This window comes from Oncorhynchus masou, chromosome 28 (genome assembly GCF_036934945.1).
Source record: "Oncorhynchus masou masou isolate Uvic2021 chromosome 28, UVic_Omas_1.1, whole genome shotgun sequence".
Classification (NCBI taxonomy): Eukaryota; Metazoa; Chordata; class Actinopteri; order Salmoniformes; family Salmonidae; genus Oncorhynchus; species Oncorhynchus masou.
In genome coordinates this window covers 26,755,950-26,769,997 of record NC_088239.1, presented here as the reverse complement: position 1 = coordinate 26,769,997, position 14,048 = coordinate 26,755,950, and the positions used below count along the sequence as shown (strand labels likewise).

The window sequence follows — 14,048 nt, the reverse complement described above, 5'->3', positions numbered from 1 at the left end:
TATCATAGTGGTCTCTGACTTGTGGTCAGACTCTCTCAGGTGGAACAAACTTAAACTTGCGCCTTTTTTCAATGCTGATTTGAATGTCATTGAGAAAACAGAGATGGTTCAAAGATTTTTGTTCTGCAAACCTCCTTTCTGAATTTAAAAGTAACCCTCGAAGTAATCATCTCGTATCTATAATCTGATTACAACATTTTTGCTGGTAATATAACGGATTACAGTTACAGGTTTTTGTAATCCCTGACATGTAACAGATTACATGTAATCCGTTACTCCCCAACCCTGATTATTTATTTCACTGCATTCTCTGAGTGAGGCTAATAACTTATGTGACACAGTTCGTCCAGTTCCATTATGACACAGTTCTGTTATTATTATACAATATTAACCACACAGAAAAGCAAAATCAGTTATTAGAATTGGCATACATTGTCATCTTAAAATGATGTAGTGTTTCCTTTGTAGTTTTGTTGGCTTTACCACAGTCTCAAATGACATGTCAACAATTTTAGGGAAATACCATATTAGGAAATGTAGTGATTGATTTTCTAATCTGATGGAGCGTTGATGTCGTAACATAATCGAGATAGAACCACGTTTCTTTGTATTTTCTCCCATGCTTGTTACACAGAACTCTCCTCTCTTCGGGTAGCTATTTGGAATCTCTTTTCTTATTGGGTAGCTCTTTGGGTTACATACCCCCACCCCCATTTTTGATTCCGTCTCCAGTCAGATAGTTAGTTGAGGCGTAGAGCAGAGCCTTTTTCCTGGGACAACAGCTGTTGCCATGGGACAGATAGACAGCCTGACCAACAGACAGATGGCCACAGGTGTTGGGCCACCCAGCTGTTCCCAGGATTCACAAGGTTGCCAGGCAGGCCTCTCTCTGCTAGTGGGGGCCCAGGCATCAGACACAACAGCACACACTGCTAGATTGTCAGCCGTTTGGACAATTGGCTTCAGTCTAATGTCCCAGCAGGTGTGTGTGTGTTAGGAAACCCTGTTGGCCCTTTTTCTTCAGGATATATTTTGAGTGTTCTTTCTTTCACCAAGAATTAGAGATGAGAGAGTGAAAAAGTAATCAACACACAATTAATACAATGAGACTTGATTCCATTCATTCAATGTCTTATTAACGGAATCACCGGAGTAAATTGCACCTGGGCTAGGAAATGAACCAAGGGTTCCACTCCTGGTCCTGGAACCCTAATCCTGGAAGGCATCAGTATGTGCAGGCTTTTGTTCCAGCCTTTCATTAAAACACCTGATCCAGTCCAATCATATGAATGTACACTACTTACCGAACCGTGATGTCTGTGTATTTGATATGTGCAGTAACTAACCCTTATGTCTTCCATCGCCTCTCCATAGCGTCCTGGAATGCCGTCTGGAGCGAGGATGCCCCACCAGGGTGCTCCCATGGGCCCCCCCGGACCCCCGTTCGGTGGGAGCCCCGCGGTGCGGCCCGGCCTACCCGCCCCGGTCATGGAGCCCAGCCGCAAGAGACCTGCCCCCTCCCAGCAGGTCCAGCAACAGCAGAACGTCCAGAACCGGGCCAGAAAGTGAGTCACACGGCCAGGATCCGTCCAAGATCCAACCCCCGTCCCCTGTCAACCACTGCATGGCTCTGTGTCTGTGGTTTGTCCCCTAGCCATGTTTTTTTCCATGCCTCTCGTCATGTTTCTGTGTGTAATATCTGCAATTCACCACCTGCCTCTATCAGACTGAGTGTTTATCACTCCTGTCGTGCTGTGAGCATCTCTGTGTGGGCTCCCCCTTCTGCTTGCTTTGGTACTGCAACCACTGCTGTGTCTGACACTGCTCACCCCTTCATCTACATTGAGCGGTTGAGTTTAGCCAAATGTATGACCGCTGTCTTCAGTCTGTTTTGTGGTCTGTTAGCTGTTAGCTGTCATGGTAGATTTTTGTCTACCATCTACACTCCTGAGAATGAGAGCTGACCTGGGCTCTGGGATGTAAATGCATTGTCTCCCCCTTAACAGATCAGTCTATCCCAATAATAATCATAACAAGTCGGTCTATCCCATGAGCAGCCACAGCGTGTGTTGTGCTTCACATCCAGACCAACAGTTACGACTCGTGAGTAATTTGTGCGGGAGGTGATTTAGCCAGGTATGGTTACTAGAGAGTAGATCAATATGCACTCTTCTCTCTGCAGTGCAATTGATCCACTCACAATTAAGCAGTCTTGTCAAACAAGGACCAGGGAAATGTTGTCCTGTGTCGCCCCCCCCCCCGCTCCCTCCCTGTGGCGGGCCTTGCCTGATCGATGGCCCAGGGTGACCCAGTGGGTGACACTCTCTCTTGGAAAGCGTATGCTTGTCCTCTGGCAGTCGACGGCCTCCTCCCCAGTCAACTGCCCAGCAGAGCACAGCCACCTGCGTTAGCAGTGTCATTGAGACCATATGGCTATTGCCTAGACCCACGTGAGCCGTGTGGAGCCAGAACTTTCCTACCCACACAAACCTGCCAGTGCTTCGAAAAATGGGCCATATTCAAATGTAAATGTACATAGATGCTAGAAATTGTTTTGTTTAATTGCAGTGGAGTCAAATATCAGTTTTAATGTGATTCTTCTTTGCAGTATATCCATTAGACAATAGGCTGGGTGTTTTGGCTGAGAGTTATAGGGGAAAAAGTCGTAAAAAAGTTTCAGGTGCAGCTACAGCACCAGAGATATTCAACTCTACAGAGAAAGCCCACTGCCTACATAGAACCATTCAGATATGCCCAGTTTGCCCACAAGCTACTTTCATCAATACTACCTGGATCCAGAACCATAGACGGGACGTTTTCTCTGCTTATCTTGTCACTTTTCCTCTGTGTGCTACTCTGTGTCTTTGTCCCATTGTGTTTATTAGCAGTGTGTCTGCCTGTTATTAGTGTGTCATTTAAACACTGAAACACTGAAGTGAGTGAAGCATGATTCCCCATGGTCCAATGAGAACTTTCCTTGCTGGACAAGGGTCCAATGAGACGCCCAGATCCACTGATTAACCAGGATCCACTATGTCCTCCTCTCTCACTTTGTGTGTGCATGCACACAGATGCACCCCCACACTGCTGCCTGTACACACTACCGAAACACTTGCACCTATACTAACGCACCCATTCAAATACATGCACACACGACCACCGAGTGTGTCCTTCAGAACAGACATCCTGCTTGCTGCAACCAGTGTGTTGCCACACCAACCAACCTCTCTAATCGGACCACCTTCAAATCCCATCAACCCTTAGGAAGCCAGTGGGATTCCCCGGAGCCAATGAGATGCCAGCGAGGCAGATGGACATGAGAGATGCCCAATCAGATCCAACGCTCGGATCAAAGTAGGAGTATATTCTGCTGCATGTCCGTTTTTTCACACGTTTTTTCTCGCCCCCCTGCCCTCTCCCCTGACCCCCGACCCTAGCACTTCCTAGTGTAGGCACGGTCACCCCACCCCCACATGTAACCCCAAACAAACCCCTGTGTTTGTCTCCCCATGAGGAAAGCTTAACCAGGTGTGCATAACGATATATCAGAATGTGCTGATGCATGCTGTAGATTGAAGCATGGCATGATGGGAACAAATTATACTGTCTCTTTTAGGAATGTCAGCTGAACACCAAAGGATGTCCTAACCTCTCCTATCAACTACACCTTTTTCTCTTTTGCCAAGATGTGATCTCTAGACTCATTCCCAGTTTAAGACCCTTAGATCCCTTTGAAATGTAACTCAGAACCCGATATTGCTCTAATGTGTTTGACTATTTGGCCTGTTAACAAACCATAATTATTTTGCCCTACCCCGTTAAGAGTGAGAATCAGATCCCTGCTGGTATACCAATGTCTAATACAGTTTAACAGCACTCCCATTTCCTCACACTGTATCTATCCCAAACCGTTAGATTATACATATCCGTCTCTGTCCTATGGTGTATTAAACGCTTCCAAAATGGCTTCCCTTGGATTCGAACCAGATATGCAGAGGAGCTTCAGAGAGTACAAATCCATGACACTGTATACTATTTCAAACTTGTTCTCTCAAATCAGTGTCTGGGCCCAATATTAACAATGCACGACTGTTTCGGGGATAAACGATTTGTAAAAATAAAAAAATAACAAAAGCATGTAAGCCAAAGTTCACTGAGGAGGCACAGACTGCAGCTGCAGACGCTACCAAGACAGCCAAGTAGAGTCTGAAGGCATCTAAACCAAACCAGCACACCGCATTGGCCTTAGCGGGTACCCATGATAAGTAACCCGCCAGGTGTCGTAACAATGTTGTCCAAGACAGGAAATGGAGATATCGCTCCATACATTTTCAGTACTTTTTCATACCCAAAGAATTTGACAAGTCTGTGAGCTGCTGAAAGGTAATAGGCAACTGTTTTGTTTTTGTTTTTCACCGGAAAGAAGAAAGCTGGGTTCGGAAGCATTGTAATTGGTGGTCACATAGCAAATTGGGCTCCGGAGTGGGCCACAGTTGGCATAGGAGCCAAAACTCACTAACGAACATACATACCATCTATCAATGAAGAGAAGTCTAGACTCATTGAAGTCGTGAGAGGTTAGTGCATGTGGTTTTTGATGTGCCACTTTGAATGCCATGGGTGCCTGCTCTCCAGGTGTGCATACCGTACGCCTGCCTTCGCTGGATCCCCCCCGAAAACACATACACACATCCGCATTGCGTACACACACACACACATGCGCACTGCACACACACACACACACACACACACACACACACACACACACACACACACACACACACACACACAGCTGGGACACTGGGGTGCTGGATGTGGCCCAGGATTTTAGCAGATGGCCTGGGCTCTACACTATCAGTCACCATAGTAACATGCTCTCGTTTTCCTTCTTCTCTCCGTCTTTCTCTCCCTCTCGGTAGCGCCAAGAGAAGGAAAATGGCAGACAAGATTCTTCCACAGAGGGTGAGATTGCATATATTTTGCTCCCCCCCCCCATTACCCGAGTGTTTGTGTGTGCGATTATCGATTCTCTGTTGAATAGAAAAAAAGCGTGTGTGTGTTTTGATCTCAGGGCTCGGAGGGGCAGATGAATATGTGTTAGAAATGGAGCGAAAGGAGATGCCCGGGTGATCAGAGGCTCGGCGGTGGGCGCCGCTTTTCAATTGTTCATCATATTTTCGCGAATGGAACAACCAATAGACTGGTAGGAAACAGAGCGATTTGTGACACAGCGGACGAGGCATTAGAGCGGACACATCTCTCCACAGGTGAGGGCGCGTCCAGTGTGTGGTCCCAGCCAGGGCGAAAGAAACCCACGGCGAGCCGCTGTCCTCTCCCTGCCTGAGCCACAGCCTCCGCTCTCCCCTCCCTGCACCCCCTGCCCTGTCTCAGCCTGGGGTTGCATTGGTTGGCCATTGATTTTGTGAAGGCTGTTGCTGGTGACCGTGGACTGGAGCCCCATAGTGCTCATATAGGCGTCTCTGTAGTCTTATCGTAACACAAGCCAGACACAGGGAATGGCGATAGCTGCATGACTCAGGCGCCACAACGGTGACTCAGGGACAGGGAATGTCCGCCACTGCGCTCTGTCTGTGCTACACCTCAACCTGGCGACAGACAGACACATGCAGATAGAGAAGGAATGAGATGGTCGAGGGAACAATGAAGGGAGAGACAAGTAGAGAGATGGAGAGAAAGAGCAAGGGAGAGGTAAATGCAGTGAGAGAGTCTGGGAGTCTGTGCCCAGTTTGGTAAGCAGCCTTGGCAGTGTGCCGACTCCCCCAGGGAGGGTAGGGGCGGGTTGGGTAGGGGCGGTGGGTTGGCTCTGCTGCACCCTCTGCATTTCAAATGCGGACTTAGCAGCACTACATGCTGGATTGGTGCACCAATTAGTGAGTGGTGCTGGGCAGTCACAGGTCCTGTGGGCACTACTGCCGGCTCTGTCACCTTCACTTGGTGTCACTCCTTCTGTTAGAGAAGGACAAAAATATTTTTGGTGAAAATGTTGGCTTGTGAGAATACAGTCACAGCTGCAGTGCAGACAACAGACATGCTTTTAATGGCAGGATGTCTTAACGTGCCTTAATGAAACCAAAGCTCAAACATATAACTCAATGCCACAACTTATTTTCATATTGAGCATTTTGTCCGTGGAATTTTATGGATAATAGCTTTAAAGAATCCCGAAGCAATGAAGATGTATAGCATTAGACATGCCTGTCAGAGACACCAACTGAAATAACTGGTTCTTGTTAACCCCCCCGATTAGATCCGTGAGCTGGTCCCGGAGTCCCAGGCTTACATGGACCTGTTGGCCTTTGAACGTAAACTGGACCAAACCATTATGCGTAAACGGGTGGACATCCAGGAAGCCCTGAAGAGACCCATGAAGGTAACAAATCATAGGCCTAAAGTATCTCACTACTATACCATAGTACACTAAGTGTACAAAACATTAAGGACACCTGCTCTTTCCATGACATAGACTGACCAGGTGAATCCAGGTGAAAGCTATGATCCCTTCCATTGATGTCACTTGTTAAATCTACTTCAGTCGGTGTAGATAAAGGGGAGGAGACAGGTTAAAGGATTGAGACATGGATCAAGTATGTGTGTCATTCAGAGGGTGAAGGGGCAAGACAAAAGATTGAAGTGCCTTTGAACGGGGTATGGTAGTAAATGCCAGCTGCACCAGTTTGTGTCAGGAACTGCAACGCTGCTGGGTTTTTCACGCTCATCAAGAATGGTATCAAGAATGGTCCACCACCCAAAGGACATCCAACTTGACAGAACTGTGGGAAGCATTGGAGTCAACTTGGGCCAGCATCCCTATGGAACGCTTTCGACACCTTGTAGAATCAATTCCCCGACGAATTTAGGCTGTTCTGAGGGGAAAGGGAAGTTGGGAGTGCAACTCAATATTAGGAAGATATTCTTAATGTTTAGTACACTCAGTGAATACTTTACTGCCAGTGTTGGGGAGTAGTGAACTACATGTAGTTCAACAAGTAATTAAATTAAATTTTCCAGTAGCTTGATGGTAGTTGAACTAAATACAAATCTTGGTAGTGTTTTCAGTAGTTAATTACTTCCTTGCCATATAGAGGTGTAGCTAACTACTGGAACTACACACTACATTTTGTTCAAAACTAAAATATGGGTGGAATAGGCAATCATTTATTTTCTTTTTGCATCAGACCTGCCTAATTCTCACTTCTGGGTTTAATAGGCTAAATTTCACATTCTGTTAACATATAACCCCAAAGTGATCTGTTCTTGCGATTTGTAGTCTGACATTTCAGATTTACATATGATTGTTTTTCATTAAGTAGTTTGGATGTAGTAAACTACTTTTTAAAGTAACTTTAGTTAAGTAAACTATATTTTTCTTGAAGGTAGCTTGAGCGTAGCTTAACTTCTTCCAGTGTGAAGTAATTGGTAGCTTAGTGAACTATTTTCAGAGTAGCTTCCCAACACGGTATAATATATTATACTGTACTTTACATACATACTATTTACTATACTATACACTATACTGTATAGTTTACGATACTTTACTCTTCAGTTTATGTAATTCATTATGATACTGGTACATACAGTGCAATCGGAAAGTATTCAGACCCCTTGACTTTTTCCACATTTTATTACGTTACAGCCTTATTATAAAATTGATTAAATCATTTTTCCCCTCATCAATCTACACATAGTACCATAATGACAAAGCAAAAACATGTTTTTAGAATTTTTAGCGAATCTCTCTATTTTTTTAACTGAAAAATAAAATGTACTTATGTATTCAGACCCTTTACTCAGTACTTGGTTGAAGCACCTTTGGCAGCAATTACAGCCTCGTCTTTGGTATGACGGTACAAGCTTGGCACACCTGTATTTGGGGAGTTTCTCCCATTCTTCCCTGCAGATCCTCTCAAGCTCTGTCAGGTTGGATGGGGAGCGTCGCTTCACCGCTATTTTCAGGTCTCTCTAGAGATGTTAGATTGGGTTCAAGTCCGGGCTCTCTTCTTTATTATTATTTTTTAAACATTTGTATAATTTATATATTTTTTTAACCGTTTTCGCTTTGTAATTAATGGGGTATTGTGTGTAGATCGATGAGGAAAAACCATAATTTAATACATTTTAGAATAAGGTAACAAAATGTGGAAAAGGGGAAGGAGTCTGAATACATTCCGAATGCACTGTACTCGTACCAAAGTGCCAAGACTGATGTGTAGAGAATTCACCGCAGGTTCCAACAGTGTCTTTGGGTTTATGTTGACAGCAAAAGCGTAAACTGAGGCTGTACATCTCCAACACCTTCAACCCTGCCAAGCCTGACGCTGACGACTCAGACGGCAGTATTGCATCATGGGAGTTGCGAGTTGAGGGGAAGCTGCTGGATGATGTGAGTATACTACTCAATGTAGTACAATGCAATGCCACTGTGTTAATTAATCATTACTGGTTTGTTTGATTCAGCGATATATCCTTTGATTTGGTTTAGTTCCTATTTTCTCTTATTGTAAAGTCTCCTCTATGGATGTTGGTGGTTATGAACGGTTATTTTTCAACTGTATCTCTACCACTGGGTCAATTTCATTTTCTCCTCAGGACATTTTTTCTGGGGGTTGGTATTTGAATGTGGCAGCATGGTTGGTTAAAATTACTTTTGACCACAGTGAAATACCTTAATAAAAACAGACCATGCCTTAATCCGTCAACCAAGTATGAAAATTGCTAGCTCTTTGATCCAGGAGCTGCTTTGTGGTGTGTTTGCCCCACAGTAATGTACGGCAGGCTTGCATAGTTCTAACATATGTCCACAACTCCACCGTCGGGCCACTTCAGTCAGCAGCAAGAGTTGTTTGGTTAGTTAGACCTTCGGAGGAAGGATCAATGTTTCGCAAAATGTTTACACAGACTATGCCTGGGGCAGGAAAAGCAAGATGACCATAGATTGCTTTTGCAGAGTTAGCCCGACTTCAAATGGTGGCTCGACTCAAATGCTCTCATCAGTTTCAAAGCGGGGTTGTCATTTCACAGCCATTTTGAGGTTTTAGAGCCCACAAATATTTGGAATCAACTTTTTAAGGAGGAAGACCATGAGAATATCCTGTTTTCACATTGTATGTGGTCTCCTTCTACGTCTTTGGCCGCCCCCTAGGGCTTACAGTAGATACAATGATATCACTGCTTTGGTGTCCAAGAAATGTTGCTTTAGTCAATGACAACAGAATATATCAAGTTCTCTAAGGCAGGTGTTGTTGGACAGGTCTTCGTAGTGGTTTAGTTGGAATCACTCCCGGAAACTGATGTTCAGTAGCCAGGAAAAAGACAGGGTCAGACTATATCAAACTGGTTTACAAGGGGGGAAACCCTATCCACAATATAGACGTGTGTGTGTGTGTGTGTGTGTGTGTGTGTGTGTGTGTGTGTGTGTGTGTGTGTGTGTGTGTGTGTGTGTGTGTGTGTGTGTGTGTGTGTGTGTGTGTGTGTGTGTGTGTGTGTGTGTGTGTGTGTGTGTGTGTGTGTGTGTGTGCGTGAGAGTTTTTGCTTGTTACCCTCTTCAAATCTTCATGTCAGCCCAAATGTTCCGTCCGTGTTAAACTAATTCACCACCTCTTTGTTTCATAGCCTGGGAAGCTGAAGAGGAAATTCTCCTCGTTCTTCAAGAGCCTGGTGATCGAGCTAGACAAAGACCTGTATGGTCCTGACAACCACCTGGTAGAGGTGAGTTCATGCTCCCCGATGACCACTGACCGTACACAACCCTCTGTCCTCTCTTGTCTCGCTCTCGTCTCCTCTACCCTGTCTGTGTCCCGTCCATAGAAATAGAATGAGAATGGAATGTATTTTTTTTGTTGTAGTCACTTTGTGCTTTACTGCTTTGGGGACCCTCAAATGACCCCCCCCCCCCCCCCTATAATTAACCTGAATGGAGATATCCGTTCTATTCATTCTAATTCTATGGTCCCTCCATTCAGCCTCATCCAGATCTATTCAGCAGCTTTTCAGCAAACGAGGGGTTAACCATAGTCTTTAACCACAAAATGCTTTTGGCATTGTATCTTTCTGTAATATTTCTGCACTCCCGCTGTACAAGATTAGGCCATTGGCTACATGTGTGGTTTAGTGATACCAGATGGTTTGTATTTAGTTATGATTCACAGAAAAGAAATATACTATTCTCATGTATTTAGCCTATTTTGGTATTGTTGGCTACTGGAAGACCTGACATCACTGTTGTTCAGTTAGCTGGCTGATGCCATCATTCGATAACAGATCTTTTTCAGTAGAAACACAGCCAGTCACATAGAGCTCATTACTCTCATATAGCGAGTTTATGACATCTAATTTGAGCATTAAATGGTTTTAGGATCTCGAGGAATCCACTTTATCAGAGAATTAAGATTCTACCAGACAATGATGTCTGGGGTTCCAACCATACAGTTCTGTGACTGAATTGTAAAAACATGGTTTGGAGAGAAATCCTGTTTTTTTGACACGGGAATAAAGTTCACACAGCACTGCAGGATGTGTTGTGAATTGACAAAATGCTTCATTGAGTGTTCGAGGTAAGAGTAGTTCTCAAGGTTTCCCACCTTAGAGAATACCTTCGAATATTTCAGCAAGGATTAAAAAGGCATAGACAAATCTTTGCTTGAATGAATCTGTCCATTTTAAGAAAATGTTTCACGATCCTAAAGTACCACAACACAATTATAAAAACATACTTGTGTAAACCCTACATTGAGTTAGTGGGTAAAGAAGTAGAAAAGCATTCCCCGTTCCCTCCCGGTGTTGCATGCTAAGTGGCTACAATGCACTGAAATGCAGGGAACTTTAAGTGTTTTTCTTTTCAGCTGCTGACCAGTAAAGCGAAGGTAAGAGGCAGACTCAACTAACATTTCCACATAGATAAAATTCCAGGGAGGGTTTGAGACCCGGATAACAGAGGACAAAATGTCATCGTAACGACTGTAATGCCAAATACAGGTTTTATTTGGGTAGGGTACAGTCTCAACTGGATAAGCCATGCTCTTGTTAGGTTCCCATAATATCTCTGCAGATTGCCATCTTCAATCTGACCCATCATTTCCTTTTGAATGCCAGCATTTGAGTTAGCAACTCTGCAAAAACAAATGATCAACCCTCTGCTGTCTTGGTAGTTCACTCAGTTCCTTACCACGCCATGCATGATCTATTCTTTTACAGCGATTCAGCCTTCCAAAAGACAACAAACTCAAAGGGTCGAGAGCAAGGCTGCTCGTTGAAAGTGTACACATTTTGGTTTTGTATTCTTTTATCGTCTTTGTGTGCACGTTTGTATGTACACATTCAGAATGTTCTGGAAGTCCGTGGCCGGTGCCTGTAGGTAGTGTTCAAGGTGGATTTTTTGTCTCTGTGTTTCCTGCTAGTGGCACCGCACTCCCACCACCCAGGAGACTGACGGCTTCCAGGTGAAGAGGCCAGGGGACGTGAGCGTGCGTTGCACACTGCTGCTAATGCTAGACTACCAGGTGAGGGCGCCATAGAGACACTACCAACTGGGCACAGACATCAGTTCCATGTCTAGTTTTGATTTACATTCTCAGGTAACTTGAATTCAACCAAAAAATGTCACCTCACCCTGTCATTGGATTTAGGTTAAAAGTTGGGTGGGGAAAAATGAAAATCTCTTACGTTGATGACTTTTTGCAAATTCAATTACGTTTTCCACGTTGATTCAATGTCATCACATTGAATTTTGGGGTTGAAATGATGTGGAAACAATGTTGATTCAACCAGTTTTTGCCCAGTGGGTATTCACATTGCTGTCCACTCATGTGCTTTCCTAGAATGTTGTACATGAGGCTAAAAGCTATTCAGAAGTGTGTCAAATGTGTCCGCAAAGGAGCTGTTATCTGGCAGTTGTAATAGTCCCTGTCTGGGGTTTCTAGTTTCTGTCTGGGCTAGTAATGATGGTGTTCTCTGACCTCTCCCCAGCCCCCCCAGTTCAAGTTGGACCCTCGTCTTGCTCGCCTGCTGGGTATCCACACCCAGACCCGCTCCTGTATCATCCAGGCCCTGTGGCAGTACGTCAAGACCAACAAGCTGCAGGACTCCCACGACAAGGAGTACATCAACTGTGACAAGTACTTTCAGCAGGTAGACGACACTCTTCTAGTTCTCCTCTGTTACTGTGTTAGTTGTTGCATGTTGTTGCCTACGTCCCAAATGGCACCATATTCCCTATATAGTGCACTACCCCATAGGTGCCCTATTGGCCCTGGTCAAAAGTAGTGCACTAAATAGGTACTATAGTGCCATTATGCGGGACACAAATTTCCCCATCTCTGGTGCTCGGCCTTTATTCTGAGATGTTACTGTCTTCCTCTCAGATCTTTGACTGCCCGCGGCTCAAGTTCTCGGAGATCCCCCAGCGTCTCACCAACCTCCTCCTGCCCCCTGACCCCATCGTCATCAACCACGTCATCAGGTGAGCAGATCAGACTTAACACCTGCCTGACAAACTCCTGGTTTTAAGGGTGAATGCCTAGTCATGAAAGGCGACACGAAAAAGTATATATTCTTCCAACAACAAAAGGTTGAAAGAGATCCAGTATAAAAATCCAGCAGATGAATACATTTGAAATGCTATTAAATAAGAATGTGGGCACCGTGTTTCACAGGTAAGGCCGTCCCAAAGGGCAGATAATACAATAACAATGAAAAGGCTAGCCTGGGAGGCAAGAATACTGGTAAGATACAGAAAGACCACCAGCATTTTTGCCTCCCAACCTTTTCATTGGTCTTATCTGGTTAAGTAAAATAAAAAAGAAAGTACAAATGTGTATCACATTTGAAGTACTGCCAACAACCTCAGTCTTCTCACCATCATCCCCCCTCCTTCTTACAGCGTGGACCCTAATGACCAGAAGAAGACAGCGTGCTATGACATCGACGTGGAGGTGGAGGACCCCCTGAAGAGCCAGATGAGCAGCTTCCTGCTCTCCACTGCCAACCAGCAGGAGATCGCCTCACTGGACAACAAGGTGGGACAACCACACAAGAAGGATAGCCAATCACAATTACCCAAGATGACCTTTAAGGTAGATTTACATTGCAGAGATGCGGGACGACTAAGTACCGTGAGTTATATGTGAATTAGAGTTCAGGGCAGTTTGACTCTTGTTGGATACCGTTTTATCTGATTCTCCCGGAGAATCTTGACGGCTGACATGCTATCACCGGGGTTGAGGTCAATTCCGTTTCAACACTGATTCCAATTCCAATTCTCTTTAATACTTCTCAATGGGCCAAATTTGGAACTTGAATTTTGTTCATTTTCTGAATTAACTGAAATTGAATTGACCCCAGCCCTTGCTAACACTTTTACGCACGTCGCGGGTAACCATTTATTGCACCGGTATAAATGGCAGTGTAGGGAAAAGCTGAGGTGTTGGGAGCGGCATCTCCGCAATGTAAATCTATATTTACACTGCGTGTGGCACCAAGGTGTTGCGGCTTCGTGTTCCTGTGTGAAAAGCCTTGACACTCTACACACTGCCACCACCGTTTCTTACACAATCTGAATACAAATCCGGGGGGGACGGGGACGCAGTGACTCAAAAGAAATCTGGGTGTATTGACATTGGAAAGTCATAGTCATATGCTTCGAGTAGATTTGTGTAAGCTGTCCTCTGACACCGGTGATCATTACGAACCCTTTAGATCCACGAAACCATTGAGTCCATCAACCAGTTAAAGATCCAGAGGGACTTTATGCTCAGCTTCTCCAGAGACCCTAAGGGCTACATCCAGGACTGGCTCAAGTCCCAGAGCAGAGACCTGAAGGTGAGGGCCACACACACACACACACACACACACACATACACACACGTACGGTGTGACTAACCATGCTCTCTGATTGGCTGCAGCTGATGACGGACGTGGTGGGGAACCCGGAGGAGGAGAGGAGGGCGGAGTTTTACCACGAGCCCTGGTCCCAGGAGGCCGTCAGTCGTTACTTCTACAGTAAGGTGAGGAGACGCGTCGAACACGGCACCTTT

At 45.0% G+C, this 14,048-nt stretch overlaps 1 protein-coding gene across 5 annotated transcripts in view; it reads left to right on the top strand.

Annotated features, from left to right (window-relative positions):
* The window catches only part of LOC135517441 (SWI/SNF-related matrix-associated actin-dependent regulator of chromatin subfamily D member 3), a 50,479-nt gene that overhangs the window by 33,220 nt on the left and 3,211 nt on the right, over nt 1-14,048 (top strand). For 2 of the 5 annotated variants that reach the window (XM_064941735.1, XM_064941733.1), the window contains exons 2-14: nt 1,375-1,565; nt 3,265-3,354; nt 4,920-4,962; nt 6,269-6,391; nt 8,279-8,401; nt 9,631-9,726; nt 10,860-10,880; nt 11,415-11,516; nt 11,983-12,144; nt 12,378-12,475; nt 12,896-13,031; nt 13,711-13,833; nt 13,917-14,018. In XM_064941735.1, the coding sequence (XP_064797807.1) occupies nt 1,375-1,565; nt 3,265-3,354; nt 4,920-4,962; nt 6,269-6,391; nt 8,279-8,401; nt 9,631-9,726; nt 10,860-10,880; nt 11,415-11,516; nt 11,983-12,144; nt 12,378-12,475; nt 12,896-13,031; nt 13,711-13,833; nt 13,917-14,018 (1,410 nt within the window). The remainder of the gene's footprint in view (nt 1-1,374; nt 1,566-3,264; nt 3,355-4,919; nt 4,963-6,268; nt 6,392-8,278; nt 8,402-9,630; nt 9,727-10,859; nt 10,881-11,414; nt 11,517-11,982; nt 12,145-12,377; nt 12,476-12,895; nt 13,032-13,710; nt 13,834-13,916; nt 14,019-14,048) is intronic. The other 3 variants (XM_064941736.1, XM_064941734.1, XM_064941737.1) reach the window with 3 other exon arrangements.